General features: G+C 32.6%; 1 protein-coding gene across 1 annotated transcript; it reads left to right on the forward strand.

Annotated features, from left to right (window-relative positions):
- Window positions 1-15110: 15110 nt before the first annotated feature.
- On the forward strand, window positions 15111-22938 carry LOC127723862 (uncharacterized). The gene is made up of 3 exons (XM_052230580.1): window positions 15111-15278; window positions 21140-21253; window positions 22852-22938. Exons 1-3 carry the CDS (start codon window positions 15150-15152, stop codon window positions 22936-22938), a joined length of 330 nt encoding a protein of 109 aa, XP_052086540.1. The 5' UTR covers window positions 15111-15149.
- Window positions 22939-23571: the final 633 nt, after the last annotated feature.

Raw genomic sequence — 23571 nt, forward strand, 5'->3', positions numbered from 1 at the left:
CTGTTGAATAATATTACAGTCAATCTCTTTCACAGTTTTTTTTAAGAAAGAACAATTAAAAGAATAACAGAAAAGTACAGTCACATCATCAATGTTCCAAAAATAAGTACTGTGGATTCATTTTTATTCGTTGGATACCAATTTTCGTTGGTTTTGTGGGGACAGGTGAACCACGAATTCAAATGTTCAACGAATAACATATTTTCAAAAGGCTTTGTATACAGAGATTGGCAAAACCACGAAATCAAATATCCACGAATATGTAAGTTTTCAGCGATCCACGAAAATTGATACCCACGAAAATAAATGAATCCACAGTATGCAGAAATTAAATTTTCTAGTTACAAGAATGCAAAGATTTAATTAGAATATACAGAAGGCTACTGATGATCTAAAGGACAGTCGTGACAGATACGTCTAAACATTCATCTTCAATATCACTGGGTTGTCAATACTGAAGTTGTGACTATGAATCCCTTATGTGACAAGTGCGGTCGACTCCGATTCTTATTGAGTGGTATTGCCAGTTTGTCTTCCGATGGTCGATAGTCTTGTCCTATGACTTAGGTTTTCTTGATCAATTAAAAGTGAACGCAACGAAATAGCAAGTAGTGTCGAAAGATGAGATAAACACCAACAATCAAATAATCTTTATCATACCGAAAAATAATCTGTATATGTTTGATTATAAAATAATAATAATTATGTTTACTTGTCCAGTGTTCAAGGCGAAGTAACTCCTGAGGATTTGTAATTAACAATAAACCCCATGTAAGGCCGCGTTCACACTGCCCATGTGAAACATATCTTGTGGTTAAAAGGAAGTAAATAAAGATGACTGGCGCCACCTAGATTTCACATCCAAGATAATAGGATAGAAGTAAATTTATTTTCTGCTGCCCTGGTAATTAGAAATCAAAATTGAAATAGTGAGAAATGAGTGTTGGCCATTGGTGTTGAAACAGCGAGAAATTTAGAGGAAACTCTCTGTGACGTGCAACATTTTCTGTGCCAAATTTAGCAAGGGGTGTTCTTCATTTATACTATTTCGAAAATTCCGGAACCGTTGAGTACCCTTAAAAAATGGCATTTTTCTATCAAAAAAGCTGCGGCACCATATGTGTTTTGCAGTTTCAATTGCACCCAAAGGTGTTGATAATTCAGAATTCGACATTTTTTTCAATGGATCTTTGATAGTGATAACGCAGGACCAAAAAAGGCTACCATTGTCGCCTATGTAAATAATTACTTCATTGTAACCTAAAGCGAAATAACGATTTCTGGCGCATCACTGTATTTTTCGAGATATTTTAGAAATTGGGTAGGTAAATTAATAAAGTACTAAGTGATTAACTGTATCAGAAGAAAATTGCTGATCGCCATGAAACTATAGTCTATATCAAATTTTTACTGTTTTTTATTCTTCTGCCTAAGGGGTAGGGTTCATTAACCTACTGTAAGAACGAGAATTCTGTCAAGGACTCTGTCTTTAATCATTTTTCCTCATCCTCGATAACACTGCATGTATTTATGCATATTTCCAAAAAAGGGGGGCTTATTTTTGCTGACGTTAGCGATATTTTTGTATTTTGAATGGCTAAAATGTGCCAAAATACCCCTCAAATATTAAAATTAGGTAAAAAATCAAAGGCTTTAACTGTTTCTCCTTAGTATCGTCGAATTGAATATTCTGTTCACGATTCATATAAAACACATATCAACAATGATAAATTCTTAGTTTCAGCATTTTTATAGTCTATTTCCTAAGATATTTTGACTCTTATGCAACGGTGTTCATATATTCGTGATAAAGACATATAAGTTGGACACAGTTATCCAATCATCAACCAAACGTCTTTAAAGGGCCTAAATCGAACTTCATTATTAAACACCTCGTTTTAAACATAGCCAAACAGTCAAAATAAGCTGGTCAATGACCCCAAGTCTGTAAAAAGTAACGTTTTCTGCAAAGGGGTACCTGTAAAGAAAGTCACTTTAAGTGGTGAACAATTGTATCTTTAATCCAAAAATTTGAACTTAAGCAGCAGGGCTATATAGTAATCGACTAATGTAAAGGTTGTCCGATTTTATTTCAATATATGTCAGTATAGGTTAAAAGGAAGTAAATAAAGATGACTGGCGCCACCTAGATTTCACATCCAAGATAATAGGTAGAAGTAAATTTATTTTCTGCTGCCCTGGTAATTAGAAATCAAAATTGAAATAGTGAGAAATGAGTGTTAGCCATTGGTGTTGAAATAGCGAGAAATTTAGAGAAAACTCTCTGTGACGAGCAACTTTTTCTGTGCCAAATTTAGCAAGGGGTGTTCTTCATTTATACTATTTCGAAAGTTCCGGAACCGTTGAGTACCCTTAAAAAATGGCATTTTTCTATCAAAAAAGCTGCGGCACCATATGTGTTTTGCAGTTTCAATTGCACCCAAAGGTGTTAATAATTCAGAATTCGACATTTTTTTCAATGAATCTTTGATAGTGAAAACACAGGACCAAAAAAGGCTACCATTGTCGCCTATTTAATAATTACTTCATTGTAACCTAAAAAGTCGTATTGTTAACATCTTTGAAATGAAAACCAATCAATTGTTTGACATGCATTCAATTCTATATTCAAATATTAACTAATAGCTTCAAGTGTTTCCAAAATTAACGCGGTATTTATTTATAATTAATGTTCAAAATGTCAATGAAACTGGTTTCAAACTTGTTTAAGCCTCAGTGTGAACACGGCGTCAGTCTTCTGTTATCTGAAAATCAATTAAATGTGCACAAAAAAATCAGACTTACATGTATTTATGTTATATTCTTTAACTATTTTTGTTTTGTTTATGATATTGGAGTTCTTTGGTTTCTGATAGCACCTCCCGTTAACCTTTTTTGTCTACAATATACCTACATGTAATTGCGATTTTAACAAACAACTTGTAATGTTTAACAGACGACTGTTACACACATGACGTTGCGCACGATGTTGGTACTACTTAGCGTTTCACGACGTTCCTCAAAATAAGGCGATTTCGACGATTTCAAAGAAAGTTTCAGGCGTTCAAGCATATTATTGATGATGTCAATTTACTGTTGTGAATTTGGTAACCGATTTCGGTTTGTCTGAAAAAATGCATAAATTTACAAATAAAACTCAAAGTGGTCGTATAGATATTTTTTTAATGAATTTCATTTACAGGAGTTGTCAGTCTTTCCAGGCCATAATTAATAATTTTCCTTTCGGCAGCAGTTCGCATTAATGAATCCGATACAACAATGTCCAAATTTACACAGATTTATTTTTATATATAAATTAGATTTTGAATTCATATTCTCCTATTTTTTGCATATTTATTCCTTTTGTTGCATTTCTTCCCGTTTCCGTTTCCTTTCTATATTTTATCATTTCCCGATGCTTTCTTTGTCGCAAAATATTTAGGAAGTTAAACATTCGGGACTCATGTTTTAAATTTTCTCATTCCCGTATATTTGTGGCATATCCTTTGTTTGTTATAATTGCCAGCAATGGGTTTTCTCTATTTTATTTTATTAAGAAAAAAAATATACATGTTACTTTTGACGATTTAAAACTTGCAGATAGACAATGTTCCTTATATAAAACAAATATGCTATAAAAAAAACCCTAAGATCCCGATATTTTTTTTATATCGATCTCATTTGTTCAACATTTGAATTTAAACTTAAACTATTCCTTTCTCATACATTGGTTGTATTGTAATTTATACATGTATTTTTATTTTCATTCGATTTAAACTGGAAACAAATAATTACGATATAAAATTATAAATCAGAGCATGACATCAATTACGTTTTGCGAACGTTGGGACAAAACGGCTATACTTTTTGAAACGATCTAAAAACCTTGTTGCCTAACGAAAAAATATTAAACACTATATTGTTTAAGAAGAAAAACAGAAAAACCTTTACCGCCAAGTTTTATTTTTTATGATCTAACTATGCTTATTTGATAGACAGCTGGTTAAAACCTCAATTTTAAAGAAAATACAGCGTTTTTTTCGTTGGGACAAGATGGCTATACTTTTTGAAGTCATTGCAATAGAAACTATACGCATGGTTTCCGGCAAAAAAATATCATGAACCATGAGAAAAGTAAAAAAACTTTCAAAATATAATAAGTATTTTTTCTCTCAGCTTTTTCCATTTCACGGTATAAATGCGCAAACCCGAAATATACTTACTTTGCATACGGTTGGACATTTTTCAGACCGTTTACAAAAATAACATTTTCCGGATTACGGTTTCAGTGATATTGATTTTGCTTTAACACGCGAATAATTATAACAATAGCAATATTATTGTGAAGTTTTACGATGATCAGAGAAAAAATACCGTATGAGAGAAACGGAACTTTGATCTTTTGCACACAAAATGAAACGTTGGACATTACGTTTTTGCGTAAAAATGGGATAATTAAGTGTTATAATTCCTGGTATTTTAAATTTCGGTTCCTTTTTTTCTTTAATTTCAAGTCTAATGGAATGAATTCAATCAGAAATCACTATATTTTTATCGAACTGACCAGTCTACGTATTTATTTTTATGCTAATCTATAGCAAAATGGAATTGGTACCAACATCGTGCGCAACGTCACGTGCAATAACATATAGTGAATAAAAGAAAGTTATCTGACGGTTTAAATTTAGTATATAGAATTATATAATTGTTATATACATTATCGGCTATTCATAAGATGATCACCATGCTTTATATAAGTTCATGACATACACGATTGTCTGCAGATAAGAATAGGTAGAACAATATGAGACTTTCACTTCTATTAGTAGGTAAGTCTCTATTAATATGCTTATATTAACATATCAACTGTTATATGTTTGTACCACAACTATTGAGCTGAGTCCGTAGTGTCTGTTTAAAATTAGATAGGGGGATCGGTTACCAAGGGAGCAATCAAAAACTATAAGTCAAAGAAAACACCATGGCGGTCGAAAGAAAACAACGGAAACAGAAATAACAGTCAATAAAACACAATTTTTGGTTCGGATGCTGTTTCAATGCAATTTATCCAATATCTCTGTTTTATCATTAAAACGCATAAGAGTTTTATTGCTAATTGTTTGGTACAATAATTCAGAACTGCTCCTCAATTTTGGCATGCTAACGATATTCAGTATTTTAGCACATATAAAACATGTAAAAGAATATCTGTAAAACAGGTAGATGGACTTCCAATTGGAATGCATAGAACATGTTATGTATGACACACGTTCGCTAGTACAAATGAACATGTACCTTATTTATTTAAACAGGGTCGGGTTATTACATGACGATTTGATGTGTTATTTTCTACCAAGAATTTACATTTTCCTCAAATCGTATCTACTCATAGTTTATCTAATTCATTATAGTATTTGATGTAAGATAGTCAATTAAGTATTGACATAAAAACGAGCACATTGTATATGTCACCTCTCGATCATACTTTATTCTCTTATAGGTATTGCAATATCTTTAGCAGAAGCTTTTCTTGGTAAGTTTGAAAGCAACACAATGGGCCTAAGATTTAAAAATAAAACTGATACAACAGTCCACAAAACGATACTATAACACAAAATAACTAACGATACACCAACAAAATTGTCACCAATAATCGTTTGGATTTGACATCATGTTTAATGTGAAGTAATTTATCAATAAACGGTTACGGTGAACGCTTAATCAAAAGTCACACTTTAGTTTTAGGAGAACTTAAGAAGTTTAACACGAGTCCCGTACAACATATACCATTTGGAAAGCTTGATCTTGTTATTGTTTAGTTGACTGCCATGACAGTTTCTGTTGACGACGTTTTAGATTGAGATAAATCAGGTTATTCTACTCATTGAAAATAAAGTATGTATTTTATAGTGAAATTTCCGTATTTCAGAGCTCGTTTTGATTAAATCAAATACAACGATTCTTGTCTTTATTCCATTACTTACATTATTCATGTCTTTCAACAATGTACATTGGATGTTAAACAACCATCCTACATCTTCTCAATATATCCCAAATGTTTATTAGAGTCTGTTTACTCTGAGACTTTGATCTGCCAAACCCTACTATTGTTGTCAAATTTGAAAAAAGCAAATGTCGGCCCAGGATTTGAATAACATGAATATTCCCTGATACAAATGGGATAATTGGTTTTCACTTAAATAACAGTTTTTCATTTCAGTTGATTCTATCAAAGGAACAAATATCAACACATGTAAAGATGATTCCCGAATTGTATGTATTGTATCCGTATGCAATGGAGTACTGCAATCCTATTGTCCTTTAACTTGTAAACTATGTAGTAAGTTTTATATATATAGTTTCTAAAATATTTTGTACGATTACATAAAACGGATTACAGGAATTATCATGATTGTATGATTATATGACAAACCCCACCTCATACAAACACCTAACTTGTCCGAACATTATAGAAGACCATTCATATAACAAAACGGAAAACACATGGTCTAGATAGCCATGCACAGAATTATGTGAGATAAAATCAAACATACGATAAAATGACCTTCTCAGTCCAGCTACCGATAAGATAAGCCTTAACTAGTATGAGGAAATAAACGAAGGGACATAACTTTGATATTAGGGACATTAGCTGAAATTGTATGCTGATGGCTAAGTACTGCCGCTTATGAAAATAAAACAAAGAGAAAAAAGAATTCTCATTGTAAACTCTAATTGAAATCGGCTGTTTTATTTAGAAAAGTAAGTATTTCAAATCAAACCATTGGATGACAAAACCATTACAACTGAATCAGTAAGTATATCGCGTTTGTAACCTTTCCTCCTGTGTAAAATATCCTCCATTTTTTTTCAATTTGTTACAAACCAATAACGTCCTCAAATATTTATTGCTGACTACTACTTTATAATCAAAATATTATATATTTAGTTTAATATGTTTATCTTTGAATTTATCTAAAACGTAAAGACAATTGATTGATTTACGGTATTTTAGGCGAGAGAAGGTTTAATTTTGTATTGAAAACTATGTCTCGTAACACCAAAGTACAATGCATGTATAGTAATGTATCCGCTACCTTATCTTTAGACATTGCTGTTGGGAAAGTAATATTTTCACTACAGGTCCGATAACTGCTGTTCAACACTGCTCGGACAATAAATTAGTTCACTGTCACCACGGTGGTGTGTGTGAAGATAAAATACTAAAAGTGCAGTGCCCTGTAACTTGTGGTTTATGTCAAGGTTAGTGACACATTTGATCGTTTCTCTGTACATCTTCTAGCTGTTTACAAACTATTAAAGTATACAAACATCGTTTAGAAGTCGGTCAATACTAGTATGTTGTACTTTAGGGAAAATAATTTCTAAAATTTAGGATAGAAAGTACCGACGACAGGTTAGACATTCAGAACAAAACAACTAAAGATGGACAGATGTACCAACAATCACGTTTCAAGTTTATAATCGCGCGATTGTTAAAAGGATACCCAAAGAAAAACTATGCTATGTAATGCAACAACACTTGCAAAACCAGAATTAACAGGAAATAATCTGGAGAGTTAATAAAGTATAAAAAAAGCCTCTACTTCTCTTAATATAACATTATGGTACATTGTGAAACTGGAGGTCCTACGAGGGAAGCTAACAAAAGTATACATAACCACTCTCAAAGTCCATACATCGTTAAGAGAAACGTCAAACAAGTTTGCGATCAAAAACAAATAAATTAATACACACAAAGGAAAGTCTTAACAAATGGTTTCGGACAGGGATAGGTAATACATCCTCGTGTGTTTTTTTTTCTCTCGATCAAAGGGAAAAATAATAAAATTACAATACGTCGATAAAAATAAAGATTTTTTGGCGTTCAAAATTATAAAATTGGTATCTTTGATGGGTATTTTTCCCTATCATATAGACACAGTTGCTAGCAAAAATGTATTAAATTACGTATAAATAATATTAGTTTTGTTTTGTAAGAATTATGTACTATTTTTTAACAATTGGGTCCAAAGTCATCAGATTCTGTTCAGTTTGATATAGTCATTGAACAGAGCAAATTGTGTACCAAAAGTAGTATAATATATTGATTTAGCGCCTACTACTACTTCCACCCTTGCAACGTCTGTACCAACGACATCTACAACATCTAAACCAACGACCCCTACATCACTAGGTGTCCAACCTTGTTTAGATGATGCACACGTAACCTGCGATACTTCTGTCTGTAACGGTGCTTTAAAACAGTTTTGCCCAGCTACGTGTAAAACATGTAGTAAGTACTTTTAACTCTATGGCAGAAAATTTTACTATTTATCCTTATTAATACTAAGACTTAAAGGTTAAAATGATCCTCAAAAGGTTTGAGTGGTTAATCGTTTTGACCACCCACAATGAATAAAATACATAGCTAGCTTCTGCTACGTTTGTGCAGAAAACTTTTGAATATCACTGGAAAATAGGAATATCATGGACAGGGACAAAAATTTTGCTTTGTGACAGGCAACCTGTTGACACCTAAAAGAGCTGTTGCAAGGGTTTTGTTATTAACGTGCAGGAGACCTAACACTTAACCAACAAGGGGTCGAATTTACCGTTCCAATTCCAAACAGATATGTACAAATATTTAAACGTCACATACAACCAAATAGATGAATATTGCGGAAATGTTTAACCACTAAGATCAATAAACATAAATTCATTATAAGATAAATTCAGTCAAATATTTTTAACCCGGGATACATGTACTCTCGGGAATAAGTTAATACGTACTTTACCTCAAAACATTACTTCCACGTGTTAAGAGTATGTATATCAAATATATTTTGCTAGTGCGCCTTGTTTAAGTATTCTGATTTGATAATGTGATTGTGTATATCAAGTTTCTTTGTTGCACATATCATGTAACTACAATACTGCACAATTGTTTATACTCGATGCACATTATATATACTTACTTGTGGTTGTAGTTATTGTATGAGACATTAATCTGAATAAAAATAGTGATAAATTTTGAACTTTATTTATTCTTTGATAATTTTCAATTTTTAACAGGTGCAATTACATCCCTTGCTCCATGTTTTGACGATCCATCCATTAATTGTCATATATCAGCTTGTTCTAACCATGTACTTAAAGATTTTTGCAAGGAAACATGCGGGTTATGTTCAGGTAAGATAAGTTTACTGTTGTTGATGACAAGTTTCATGTCTTATTTTTTTACAGGGGGCAAGTGACATAAAACAAGTCGTAGTATATTTCCTTACATATATTTCTCTACATTCTTCCAAGATTAGACAACTAATATCAGCTTCTGCTGACTTGCGATTCAGAAAGAGAGATATACTCAACGGTGATCTATAGTTGCTAACTTCAACGTCATTTTGTCCCTGATAGAAAGATGTCTCATTGGCAATCATACCACATCTTCCTTTTTTTAAATTGTAAAACAACTACCAAATGAAAGAATATGCTATAACATCAGGATATCTTTGAGACGGAACCTGTTCACTAATTCAAAATATATATCGAACTCAAGAGAGCCCGCCTTTTGTGTCTGGAATATTTTTTATAACGTTTTATCACCATAAAGGTTAAAGAGATCAAACACATTTAAAAACAATAATGTTTGTTAAAGGGCGCCATGTTTCTAGTCGACACATTCTTCATATCTCTCCCTCCTTATACATTTAATAATGTTAACCTTAAAATTATTTTTTTAAACAAGGAATCACTGCGACAGTTATCCAAGTGTTTCACCAAGTCACTACAGAAGCAACTACTACAGACCCCAACGGAGGTGATCATGTTTTTGTTTACTGATTAATGAGGCAATTCTAGATGTTCTCTCTATGTTGTTTTTTTTTTTTTTCATTCTGTATATATTCAATATGTTATAACCTGTATACAAAACCTGTATTGTGCAACACAGTTTTAAGCTTACCGATGTATATCAGAGTCTTGATTTAATATGGTATCATTAAATGCATTTATGTTTTCTGGGGATTTGTGTTACAGACAGAATTTCAATTTTCCCATTGTTATGTCTTCATTTCTGCGTATCAACATGCCAGCAGCGCCTACATAAAGAGCATCTATTGTTTATATCCAAGTTGTTACGGTATTCCCGGGCTTGCTTTTCCTGTCATTTGTTTCATGATAAAAGTTTTCTGCTTACAAGGAAAATATTGCATCAAGAATCTTAAAGATGAAGTTGAAGTCATTCCTGTGAAATAATCATGCCATCATGGTGTGATTGACCGTTACGGAATATCTTACTCCCATATGACCCCCGATTTGTTCCGTGTGTCGTAACCACATTATCGCTATCTGTTTTTTTTTTTTTTTTTTTTTCTATCGCGACATTTTTGAATGTGACTAATAACCGTAATTTGTTTGCAATGATATACACGACGGATGCAAATATCATAGCAGGAACTGTTGGACTTTCCGGAGTACCTGTGTTACCTTTGGTCTTTAGAAAAAATTAAATCACAAAAATACTGAACTCCGAAGAAAATTCAAAAAGGAAAGTCCCTTATCAAATGGCAAAATCAAAAGCTCAAACACATCAAACGAATGGATAACAACTGTCATATTCCTGACTTGGTACAGGCATTTTCTTATGTTGAAAATGGTGGATTGAACCTGGTTTTATAGCTAGCTAAACCTCTCACTTGTATGACAGTTGCATCAAATTCCATTATATTGACAACGATGCGTGAACAAAACAAACAGACACAAAAGGTAAAAATGTAAAAAATCGGGGTACAGCAGTCAATATTGTGTTATCATCTTAATCACTATAAAAACAAACAAATGTAACAAAGAAGCACAAAAAGGCATACATCAAATTTAACATCCTCATTTTGCTTTTTTATTATATGATTTTATTTATCTATGTAAAATCCACCCATAAAGGATGGAAGGTTTTAAGTACTGGCGTAGAATCGGGCGTTTGACGTCACACAGGTAGATATGAAATAATTTTGTCGTTCAAAGTATGACGGGATACATAAGTACGGAGTCACGTCAAATGGATATCACAAAAAACAGACTTAACAGTAAAAGTAATATTAATAAAATAAAATAATTTTGTCGTTCAAAGTATGACGGGATACATAAGTACAGAGTCACGTCAAATGGATATCACAAAAAAACAGACTTAAAAGTAAAAGTAATATTAATAAAGACAAATAAAAGAATACTATAACACGTTATTAAGATGATAAACAACATTAGAAGGGTTCGTATTGCTTAATGTTTAGTTTTCAATGTTTTTGTTTTGTTGTTTGTGTTTTCGTCTTTTTTTCTTTTTGCCATAATTGTGTCTGCTTTAAATGATATCATGTTTTTCAGTTGAATATCAACAATTCTGATACCTTAGCGGTTAGCTTTTTTTTAAAGCAAAGCAAAGTGTTGGGGCACATGCAATCACTGTATAGGCGACGACTAGTTTTATTAATTTAGCCAATTAAGTTATGTTTTATATTCAATACTATGAAAGAAACCCAGCTAAAGAATTAGTTAAAAAAAAGACTGTTCAGACAAGTTCGTTCAACAGTCTGTTTTCGACAAATTTCCAAGAGGAGAACTTCATTATATATTTTAGCAACCTTAGGTGAATCCACCAGTATGTCAACTTCCTGTAAGGACGATGGGAGGTTCACATGTACCAGATACTCTTGTAGTGGTGTATTGAAAAAATTCTGTCCTTTTACTTGCAATGTTTGTGGTAAGAAAGTTCATATGCCAATTGAGAGAATACTTTTGGGCATAACAGAACGTCAATATAAATAGTATAGAATTATGAATCAATCTAGCTCCTGAAGGGGAGTCAAAACATGTCCATAATGTCTTGTACATTTTCTGACTTTTAGATATACTGTAGAACATGATGAGATCTTTAAATATAGTATACTGTGCTTCTTTTTTTTAAAAATGAACCTCAAAATTTAGAAATTTTGTAAACACCGGGTAATATCCTGTCATCTTTAAGGCTATCTGAATCTGGTATTTGTCGGAATGAAATATATCCAAATTTGGTTTTCTTATGTATTCAACAGCTTACATTTAAAATACTTAGGTAAGCAAATTAAATATCAACATATCTTTTCACATCAAATGAATTTTCGTACTGCATACAAAATTATGTTACAATTGCCGACATTAATTCAGCAATTTTACATAGTTTTTGTGTTGTAATTTAGTGATATTTTCGCATAAGTTGTCTTTTGTGATGCATTTTGAAACTTAAACATAAAAGTGTGTGTTAACGTGCTACTTTTAGAGAAGAGCCGACAAATGATTCTTGAAAATGTGTTTCCCCAGCTGTCGCCCGATGTTATGCGCGAAAACAATCTGCCAAAATACGAATCCATTTCGAGAATATCAATGATTATGACAGAGAGAAAATAATATCTTCTGTTTAAGCTTGAAAAGAAAATCACAAATCTAGCTCAATTAGATGAATTATTTACATAACTTTATATTTTTTCATAATTGTGTTTCTATGATTAGACCCCACTATCACGACTATATCATTATCAAACTGATAACAACGGCCATAGGATTTCTACTCTCTCTACACTGTTGTTTGTTTTCTCCCATCACCACCTTCTAAACATGATACATTTGCTTAATTAAACCGAATATAGATGAAGGCAAACACCCGAAATACAATTAAAGGTTGGAAAGACATATGCGTTTTAGCAAATACAACGGCAGAGAGAATAAAAAAGAAATATTCATGTGCATATATCCATTCCGTTTGTTAAATATGAACAATATTCGGTTGATAAATAAAAATACAGGAACATTACCCATGTTTTCCAGCAATAAAATCAAGGATTCTTGTATAAGGTGTAGTTGTTTTTTTAATATTATTTGTCACTAAAAGCTAAAACTGTGAAGGTGTAAACGTTGAAGCAAACATAAGAAAATTTATCTTGTAAATTTAGAAATAAAATCAATTATACGAATTCAAAATTAAAATGAATATTAATACATTTGTTTTAACTTTTTTCGGATTGAAAAATCTCTATGTTAAGTCTGTAACTGTTTGAAATTAAGTGGATATAAGAAACCTAAAAAACAAACCAATACTCATCTTTAATTTGGTATTTGAATGTACCAAAATCAATCAAATTCACATGCACTTGCATAAGGTCGATTTCTATTCGACGCAGCTCATTTCTTAAATATTCTACTTTAAATGAAATGGAATGGCAGTAAATTAAAATTTCCTCACTTATTGAAGTGATATCATTTTCCGCTGTTTTGCCGTCTAAATATTCATGCTTGATGTTTATGCTAATGAGTAGATGTAATTATATCACAGCAGATGTTTTTTTCAGGTAGTGGGCATTCCACTGTCGATGCTATTACTAAAAGCGGTTAGTAAAATATTATCATGACTAATTTTAAAATTGAATATTAATATTAGTATTAAGGTCACATAAATAACATTGATTTCAATACTTTTTCTTTTTTTTATGGCTAAAACAGAAAACGACAGACAAACAACAGTTCACAAAATACAACATAGAAAACTAAAGACTGAGCTAACTGAACCCCATCAAAAACTGGGGATGATGTCATGTGTTTGGAAGGGTAAGCAGATCCTACTCCACATGTGGCACACATCATGTTGCTCATGTAAGTACAAACTCGGTGATAAGTCTTATTTGGTAGGTCACATTCGGGGAAGTGAAATCATGATAGGAAATACAAGCCCCGAAATTTGTATCAACCAAGAGATATATTCTCCGTATGCAGGCGCTGTTGAAATGTTGCTACATAGAAATGGAAAGTTCACAATTGGGAAACTGAAATCATCTTTTTTGTCGTGAAGTGTTGTTTTCAACCGACCCTCTTTGTATATTTCAAGATGTGAGTCAAAATATGAGGCAGACGTAACTGTATCTGTTGTATCCCTTATCTGCAGTTTTTTTTTTTCTTTCTTTCTTCCTAAGAAGTTACTGTTTGAAGTAAGCCTGATATGAATAAAGGAACAAGTCGGCAAGGTGAGGAGCACAGTTGGTGACCATGGGAATGCCAACTGTTTATTGAAAAACACGCCCTCCAAACGTAACAAATATGTTGTCAATTAAGAAATCAAGCATCTTTATACTGCCAGTTTCAGAGAATTTTGCGTTTTAATCAGACAGTCAAAGTGATGAAGTTACTTGCTTTAAAGATAAATGTATTTCAATATCAATCCAAGCTGCATTGGACAAATAAACTATTAAACATCCTTGTGGAATCCTTCCCTTAATTGATCACGTGATTACTAGAAAGTTAAAATTTTGAGTACTACACATATACAAAATTCATAACAACCATCGATAAACGTCAAAATCTCTAAGCATACTTCTCAAAAACCGAATGCGAACATTGAATATAATGAATTCAAATGTACGACATTCTTTAACCGGTTATATTACGGTAAAATAAAGCATTCCTGTATAAAATAAAGGTTTCCTACTCGTTTCGTTGGTTGATAACGTTTGATTTTGTCAGTTTTTTTGGGCTTCCTTTTTTTGAATTTACCTTGAAGTTCCGTATTTTTGTTATTCTTTTATTTCCATACATAAAGATAACTATTCTTTGATATATTCAGAGTTGTTTAGTGCTGCTATTTTATTTATTGTAAACAGAAAGATATTTTACCAAAACAAAAAGGCATAGATTTCAAAGAAAATATTGTGTTAAGGATTATTACGCTGAAATATAAATATGTATTTTGCGATCAACTTATCGAACATGTGCATATCTTAATCTAGAAAATGTTTTAAACATGCACGCATACATCAACCATATGAATATTTTCCATATGTCAAGATGTAAAAATTGAAGTCTTGCTATTAATTATTGTACCGTTCAAATTTCGGAAAAAAATAAAAGAGTTTCTGTCGTTGAAAAAAAAAGTTTCATTTCGTTTGAATTTTATAATTTTCAAAACCATTTTATTCAGCCAAACATTATGATTTTAGTCTAATTTTGTTATTCTACAAATTAAACTATTTCTGTGATACAATCTAAATAATTAGTTCACGTGGAAATGTTTTTACAATTTTCTGTTAGTCTCTACAGTATCAGAACATACGTGTAACAAATTGGGGTTACTGATGGATTTAGCATTTGGATTGAACATTTATAATATAAATGCAAGAAAATGTGAGGGTAAATCTGCAGATGCCATATTGTTGAAACATTGTTCCGCGCCAATCCCTGCTGGATGGACAAAAGGAGTTCAGGTAAGAAGATAATCTGACATATAAAATGAAAGATGCGAAACGGGCAATCAAAATGTCGAATTATTACAGACGAATCATGATCGTATGAAATAAGACGAAAAATTATAATGCATGTAGTTCAGTATTTAAAGATTGAACAATACGATCCCGACAATAGGTTTTTCTCAAACACAATTGCTACTAAAAGAGGAGGACCCACTTACCCTTCCATATTACCGGAGTTAATATCCGATTAGTGACTGGTACTTAAAAAGTAAAATAACAAAAATACCGAACTCCAAGGAAAATTCAAATGTGAATCAAAAGCTCAAAAACACATCAAACGGAGGGAAAACAACTGTCATACTCCTCATTTGGTACAGGCATTTCCTTATGAAGAAAATGGTGGATTAAACCTGGTTTAATATCTAGCTTAACCTCTCACTTGTATGACAGTTTCATACAATTTCATCATATTGACAACAAAGTGTGAGCAAAACAATCAGACATAATAGGTCAAAAAAGTCAAAAATTAGGGTACAGCTGTCAACATTGTAATATAATCTTAATCACTATAAAACTAATATTTATTTCAACAAAGAAAAACAATATGGCATATAGACACTCTACAGACAAAGTACAAAGCAAAAATGTAAGACAAGAACACAAAATTGACCATAGCAGAATGAGGGATGTATACGTACCGTGCCACGCCATTAGTATATTACCAAAAATGGACTAAACAGTAAAGGTTAATAAAATGCTCCGCTGGGGCGCAGCTTGATACGACCGCAGAGGTCGAACCCTGAACAGTTGGGGCAAGTATGGACACAACATTCAAGCTTGATACAGCACTGAATTTGGATTGTAATTAAATATTTGACACAGCATAGGTTTCTGACACAGAATGAATGTGGTCTAAGAACTTAAAATTTTTAATTTACCTCTTCAAACCATATCATTATTATTTGCTTTTATATATAAATCAGAAATAACCAATTTAAAATGGAAAATTTTAAAGTAAAAAAGGGGAAAAAAATTCCCCCACAAAATTTTTTGAACCCCCTTATGATTCATCACCCCCCCCCCAAGCTCAATCCCAGCCTTCACTTTGTGGTATGGTACCTTGCAGTACAATTTCAGAGAGATCCATACACTTGAACACAAGTTATTGTCTGGAAACTAGAAAAAGGCTTGTTTTTTTGGCCCCTTTTTGGCCCCAAATTCCTAAACGTTTAGGGCAATTACCCCCAAACTCAAACCAAGCTTTCCCTTTGTGATATGGAACCTTGCAGTATAATTTCATAAAGATCCATACACTTACACACAAGTTATTGTCCTGAAACTAGAAAAATGCTTGTTTTTTGCCCCTTTATGGCCCCTAATTCCTAAAATTTTGAGGGAATTACCCCCAAAATCAATCCCAGCCTTCCCTTTGTGGTATGGAACTTTGCAGTACAATTTCAGAGAGATCCATACACTTGAACACAAGTTATTGTCATGAAACTAGAAAAATGCTTGTTTTTTTTACCCTTTTTGGCCCCTAATTCCTAAAATTTGGAGGCAATTACCCCCAAAATCAATCCCAGCATTTCCTTTGTGATATGGAACCTTGTGGTACAATGTCAGAGAGATCCATACACTTACACACAAGTTATTGTCATGAAACTAGAAAAATGCTTGTTTTTTTACCCTTTTTGGCCCCTAATTCCTAGAATTTGGAGGCAATTACCCTTAAAATCAATCCCAGCATTCCCTTTGTGATATGAAACCATGTGGTACAATGTCAGAGAGATCCATACATTATCACACAAGTTATGTCTGGAAGTTACAAAAATGCTTATTTTTGGCCTCTTTTTGGCCCCTAATTCCTTAACTGTTGGTACCATAACCCCTAAAATCAATCCCCACCTTTCTTTTGTGGTATTGAACCTTATGGTAAAATTTCATAGAGATCCATTCACTTAAACTAAAGTTAGAGTGCGAAAATAAATGTGTCTTCGGACGATGACGACGACGCCGGAAAACGACGCCGGACGACGACGACGACGACGCCAACGTCATACCAATATACGACCGCAAAATTTTTTTGAAGTCGTATAAAAATGTATAAGGACAAATAAATAGAATACTATAACACGTAATTAAGACGATAAACAACGTCGGTACCTAGAATCATCTATACGTCAAGACCATGAGATATTAATTGTGAAGTTGATACGTAATATTTATCAACAAGGTCTTTTTGGTATCTTCCAATGAACTTATTGATCAATCTTTATTTTTTCTGTATGGTTTTGTGAAATGTTATTTGTCTTTTCGTATTTTTATTCTTTTTGGCAATGTATTTTCTGTTTTTCGTCGAGGCGTTAGTTTTCATGGTCTCTAAATGTTCTCCCTTTGTTCTTTCCACAACTAATTTAGATCGAAATTAGGCACTCCGGAAGATATAGCTCTTCTTTCTCAAATGATTACTATTTTCCATGTTGAAGTTGCATATGACTCATCCGGCAATATTATATTTGCATGTAACAAAATAAAGTGCACACAAGTGTTTCTGTAATAGCATTCGTCACGCACGGTTGAGACAGAGACCAACTATCTTATATAAGTTGTGGAAATAAAAGATTTGATCTCAATTGAACCTGTACATCCTTTATAAGTCAACTCTGTCTTACGGAATCATTAAAATAGTTTTAATGGGATGATAAAATTTATAGATATAAAATTAACGTATTTACACTACTGTAACAACAGCCCATGAAAAGGCCGTGAAATGTCTGTGAAATATCACAGGGCCGTGAAAACCCCGTGAAAATACCCCGTGACTTTTGTAAAAAAATTATTTCTAAAGGCCGTGAAAAATATTTGATGTTAGAAAAAGACCGTGAAATTTCAATATCCCGTGAAAAGGCCGTGATAATTTGTCCTTTCATGCTTAATAAAAAATATCATGGCCTTTTCACTGGTTGTTGAAACCAGTGAAAAGGCCGTGATATTTTTTCATGTCAATTTTTTCTTATCCTAATTCAGATTTAAAACATCCCCGGCATGTGATTATTGTAATACGGTGTAATTATTTCCACTCACATTTTTCTAAATATCCTATAAACTTTTCATTATAAATATATGTCTGTTTGAATATTATTATGTGCAATACTACTGTACATGACTGACTTTTAAATGGAACCATTTTCATTGTTATAATTAATGACTTTGTGCCAATAAATATTTTGTATTTAAAGAAAAGTATTTTGCTTCTCGTCTGTACATTATTATAAACAATGTAAACATTAATTTTAATTGGAACCGAAACATGTAAAAATGAGAACTTCCCGGAATATCAGACCGTATCCGGATTCGTGTTTCTTTTAGAGTAATTGTAACATTTCCGCAAGGTTGCATTTGGAAATTTGAAAGACGCCAAAGGCAAAGGTCGATTAATATTTACTTTATAGATGCAAGACGAGTGACAGCAAGTTTGAGGTAAGTTCAGTTATTAATATTTTATTCTTTTATGCGTCATATCACCAAAATGTTGATGACGTTTGTGAGCATGTCCATTGAACTGATTTTCACTGAATTTGCAGAAACCGCGCAAACATGCATGTGATATATTCACTTATATTTGAGTCTGTTGCACTTGATTCCTTTAATCATTTCGGTTAATGTTTTCTAAGACTTACCGGATCCTTTAAATACGATTACGGTTATGTTTTGTTTATGATTAATTTAGGTATTTGGGGGAAAAAAAGGGGGGTCTTTTTTCCCCACACTGGCCAAATAAAAAAAAATGACATTTATTTACAGTACACTACGTAGAAATAGACATAGATAATTGGAAATGATTATAATAGCAATAAGTATCTCTGAAATGGAGTTCACTCTGATAATCAGAGGCGCAACCCCCCTTTGAATGTGTCGGGAGCTATTTAAGTATTTTCTAACTTGGCCGTCGGGACACAGAGTTCAAAAGGGATTAATCAGAGGCGTAGCAGAGAAAGTATTTAATATTTGTACGGCAAAATGTCTTTCTAGAAGGTTTTGTGCCATATCATAAGAATAATTGGTATAGCAATGAGGTGTTTAAAAAATAATTGGTATGGCGAATGTGCCTGCAGTAAAAGTTGCTACGCCCCTGGCCCCCTGTAAAAAAAATAGCTGTGACTCATTACGGCCACTTAGTCTAGACAAGTTTGGCTTTAGCCATACATATTATTACTTCAAAGAAACATTTAAATTTAATAGTCTGTCTTAAAAGTGTCTTTAGTCGTTAAAAAAATCTAAAAATAATAATATAAGTTGACAATACAGAACTTCGTTAATTAATGATGCCATATATATTGGATAGGGGGCAGATTTTCTAGAAAATGGTATGAAAATATGGGAAAACCTATGCATGTTTCCAAGTGGCTGTTCTGTTTCAATAATGTTTTTTAGTATTTTTCATACCATTTTCACCTCCAGTATGAAAATCTGCCCCCTATTCAATATGGGGTCATTAACCGTGAAGTCCTGTATTGCATGAAATAATATTGTAGCTGTTTTAAGTACATGTATGTACATAAATGCCAAAAAATTAATTTGAATATATAAATAGTTTTTTTTATATATACATGTATAATATATGTAATGTTTCTTTATTTATTCTAGGAATGAAGAGCAAAAGGATATACCAGTCTTTATATAAAATACATTGTAGTTCAGGAATCCAGTTGGAAAGAAGAAGTTTTCAGTTAAAAGTATTTCCTGGGAATTAACAGGAACTTCTATAAATGTTTTTCTGGAATAGTTATTCAAAAGGGCAGTGAAGTGAAGGATTACATTAGAATAATATTGCTGAAGTGGTAAAATCAGACCCAAGAGATGTACAAAATTTCTACAATACATGTTACAGCTGACTTTAGCTACTTAATCACATTCACATTTGTGTGCTTTTATGTTTTCTTTACATAATTACTACAGTTCTATTAAAATTAATATTTTTATTCTTTGTCACAGTTATTACTAAAAAGAATACAGCATTTTAATATGGTTTTTCATAGTCTCATTTGCATTGTACTTAAATAACTTGTCTGTAGATGTTTACACTAGGTTTTCAGGCATTTCACTTCACTTGATTGAAACAGAATTTAATTTTTTTGTTAAATTATGGCCTGAAAAATACATTTAACATTTTACAGGAGTTTTCACAATCAGTGAATGGCTGTTTATCACAGTAGTACATGTACATTTCACGGTCTTTTCACAATGGGCACATAATTTATCACGACTTTTTCACGGTGTACATTTTTGTTTTTCACAGGGTTTCTACGGTCTCTTTACCCAAGTTTTCAGTTGGCACCTTTTCACGGCCTTTTCACGACAAATAAAGGCATATACTGGACTATATCTACATTTCACGGTCTTTTCACAAAGGGCACATAATGCATTATCACGACTTTTTCACGGTGTACATTTTTTTTTCACAGGGTTTCTACGGTCTTTTCACCCAAGTTTTCAGGTGGCACCTCTTCACGGCCTTTTCACAAACTTTTCACAGCCTTTTCACGACAGTCATTCCACGGCATTGTCACAGATAAGTTTCACGGCCCACCGTACATTAACCGTGACAAACACTGTAAAAATCACCAGCATTTTTACGGACATTTTTACGGCCAATCTACGGGGCATTGTTCCAGTAGTGTTAAGAAATACCTTTAAAATCACACCAGAGGAAAAGCATAGGTTTTTGGGCAAATGGTACTCTTCGTCATCTTTGACTAAGGGCACTGGAGACTATGTTTACCAGAACACATAGCCCCATGCGATCATTCCAGATGAACGTTATCTCTAGTTTGTACTTTCTTGCAGTTTACTAATCCACAAATTTTCTTTTATAGATTTCAAGCATTTGTGATACAATCACACCTTATTCTCCTATAGCCGAATGGAAAAACAATCATTTGACAGACATAGCTGGTGTTGTAGTTTCCTGTCAAAATGGACGGATTGAGGTACGTTTGTGATACTTACTCCTAGAAGAGATATCCGAAATGTGGCAAAAAAATAACCCCGCCTCGTGTTCAGCTGCCCGTTCAAAATCAAGAACCAGTGGTCGTCTTTTGATATCCTTTCTATTATTGTAATGTTATTCATTTTTTTATTTAACTGCACGCAAAATAGTGATACGTCAGTTGTTAGTTAAACAAACATGAGCAAGATATTTTCAGCAATATCGTTCATGATATCTTAGCGTTAGGGGGATATTTACATGACTTATGGTTCTGATAAAGTCTAAATGTTCGACCTAAAATAGTTATATTTACAAATTATTAATTTATGTTCAGGGCAAATACGACAACAAAAGTATATGAAATAGAGGGGAAAGATACCAAAGCACATTCAAACTCATAAGTCGAAAATAAACTAAAAACACAATGGTATAAACAGAAAAAGACCAAAAGACAAACAACTGTACACAAAACACAAAAAAACGAGGGTGATCTCAGGTGCTCCGGATTGGTAGGTAGATTCTTCTCCACGTGTGGTATCTGTTGGGTTGCTCATATAGGTTAAAACCCGGTGATAAGTCTCATTCGGTAGGTCACTTTTGGGAAATATAGGACTGGATTGTGGTTGCAACTGAAATATATCTGTCGTCATCTATGAAACACATATTCCATAAGCGTCGACCAAATCGTGATGGCGTCTGTAAAATTTACGATGGGATGATTTCAAATTCACCACTTGGAACTCTTGGTTTAATAGCTTCCCTGTGAACAGCAACCTTCAATCAAGGAAATCCATATGAAGGCGCTGCTGGAATGTTGCTACATAGAAATAAAAAGTTCACAACTGGGAAGCTAAAATCATCTCTTTTGTCGTAAAGTTTTATTTTCAACCGACCTTACTTGTCAATTTCTAGATGTAAGTCAAGATATGAGACAAGACTTGACTGTACCTGTTGTATCCTTTATCGGCATTGCTTGTCGAAATGAGCAGTTGGTGTTATAAAATTTGTACCATTAATGTTATTGATGAGGTATAATAAATTAAAGTAATAATGAAAGACCCGCAGCAGCTTAATAACTCAAAATGAAATTCGAAAAAGACGAAGAGTAAATTGAACAGTCCAGGAAAGTTAAGCGATATGAAGTATCTCGGATAGTTTATTTAATGTTCCAATTGGGTCAGAATCTTTGTGCAATGTTTTGAATAGTTTATTCCCTTTCTGTGTCTATATTAACATCATCATGCAGGTCATTTATGTATCTGAAAATGAAATAGACAACTTAATCTGTACCTCATTTTTTTTACACAAAATTATATTTATTCTAGGTATATTTGTTTTTAAATAGAGAGAAACACAAGGAAATTTGAAAATATTTGTTAACGTCCATGATTGTAAAGTAAAACAATATAAATCTTTGAATGTTTATATGGCGTTCATACGAATTAATAAAATTAACAAAAGGCTACGCTTGTCATTTCTTTTAAAGTCGAATAATGCTTTGTAAATGATTTTGAATACTATTTTCTCATTTCATTTATTGGTACTTCTTACAGAATAATCCTGATATTGTATCAACATTAACATTTTTTTTGTTTTAAGATGATATCTCAGTCTTGTGGAAGCCCTGTATCACTACGTAACATAACAAGACCAGCATCAGATAGATTGTTTACTGTTCTATGGTAGTATTTTGTATATTGAATAATAAATGAAATCTAGTAACCATTAAAACCTCATCTCGACCCCTTTCGAAACCCTTGATGTTTACAATTGTTGGTATTATTTGAAGTCATCCACTATTGATTTCTTATAAAACCATCACAATGCACTGGCGTTGTATCAATCTGGTATACCCTTTTAATGTGTGTATTGAAATCAACGTTTTATGTTTATTATTGTTTGTTTGTATATTTGTGCTCATAGTTTTGATAATATATAATTTGAAGAGCAAGTTTACTATCAACAATTAAACCTGTTTTCTTTTACTGGATAAAACTAGGAGCGACTGTAAAAAATGTGAAATTAAAGGTCAATTATACTCAGCCAATGCAACAGATATAACACCTGTACACAGTACAATAACTTGTGTACGACAAGAGAACTGTACATCAAGAAAGATATGTACGATGAAAATGTAAGGGCAACTTCCAAGACTAAAATCCATGACATTCAAGAAAACAACGCTGTTAATGAACAAAAAATATTCTTAGAAATCTGATTCACTGTATATAAAATGAATGCAAATTCATTTAAAAAATGTAATTCTGTCACATTGAACAACAGGAACAATGTCTGTTAACTAAAACAAATGCTCAGTTC

The sequence above is a fragment of the Mytilus californianus genome, unplaced genomic scaffold (genome assembly GCF_021869535.1).
Source record: "Mytilus californianus isolate M0D057914Y unplaced genomic scaffold, xbMytCali1.0.p SCAF_13, whole genome shotgun sequence".
Taxonomy (NCBI): Eukaryota; Metazoa; Mollusca; class Bivalvia; order Mytilida; family Mytilidae; genus Mytilus; species Mytilus californianus.

What these genes read in the sequence shown, in the direction of transcription:
- LOC127723862 (XM_052230580.1), top strand. Translation starts at nt 15,150, where the DNA reads ATGGATTTAGCATTTGGATTGAACATTTATAATATAAATGCAAGAAAA. An exon ending in GATGGACAAAAGGAGTTCAG is followed by an intron (nt 15,279 to 21,139) that starts GTAAGAAGATAA and finishes TTTCTTTTATAG; the next exon opens with ATTTCAAGCATTTGTGATAC. An exon ending in GTCAAAATGGACGGATTGAG is followed by an intron (nt 21,254 to 22,851) that starts GTACGTTTGTGA and finishes TTTTGTTTTAAG; the next exon opens with ATGATATCTCAGTCTTGTGG.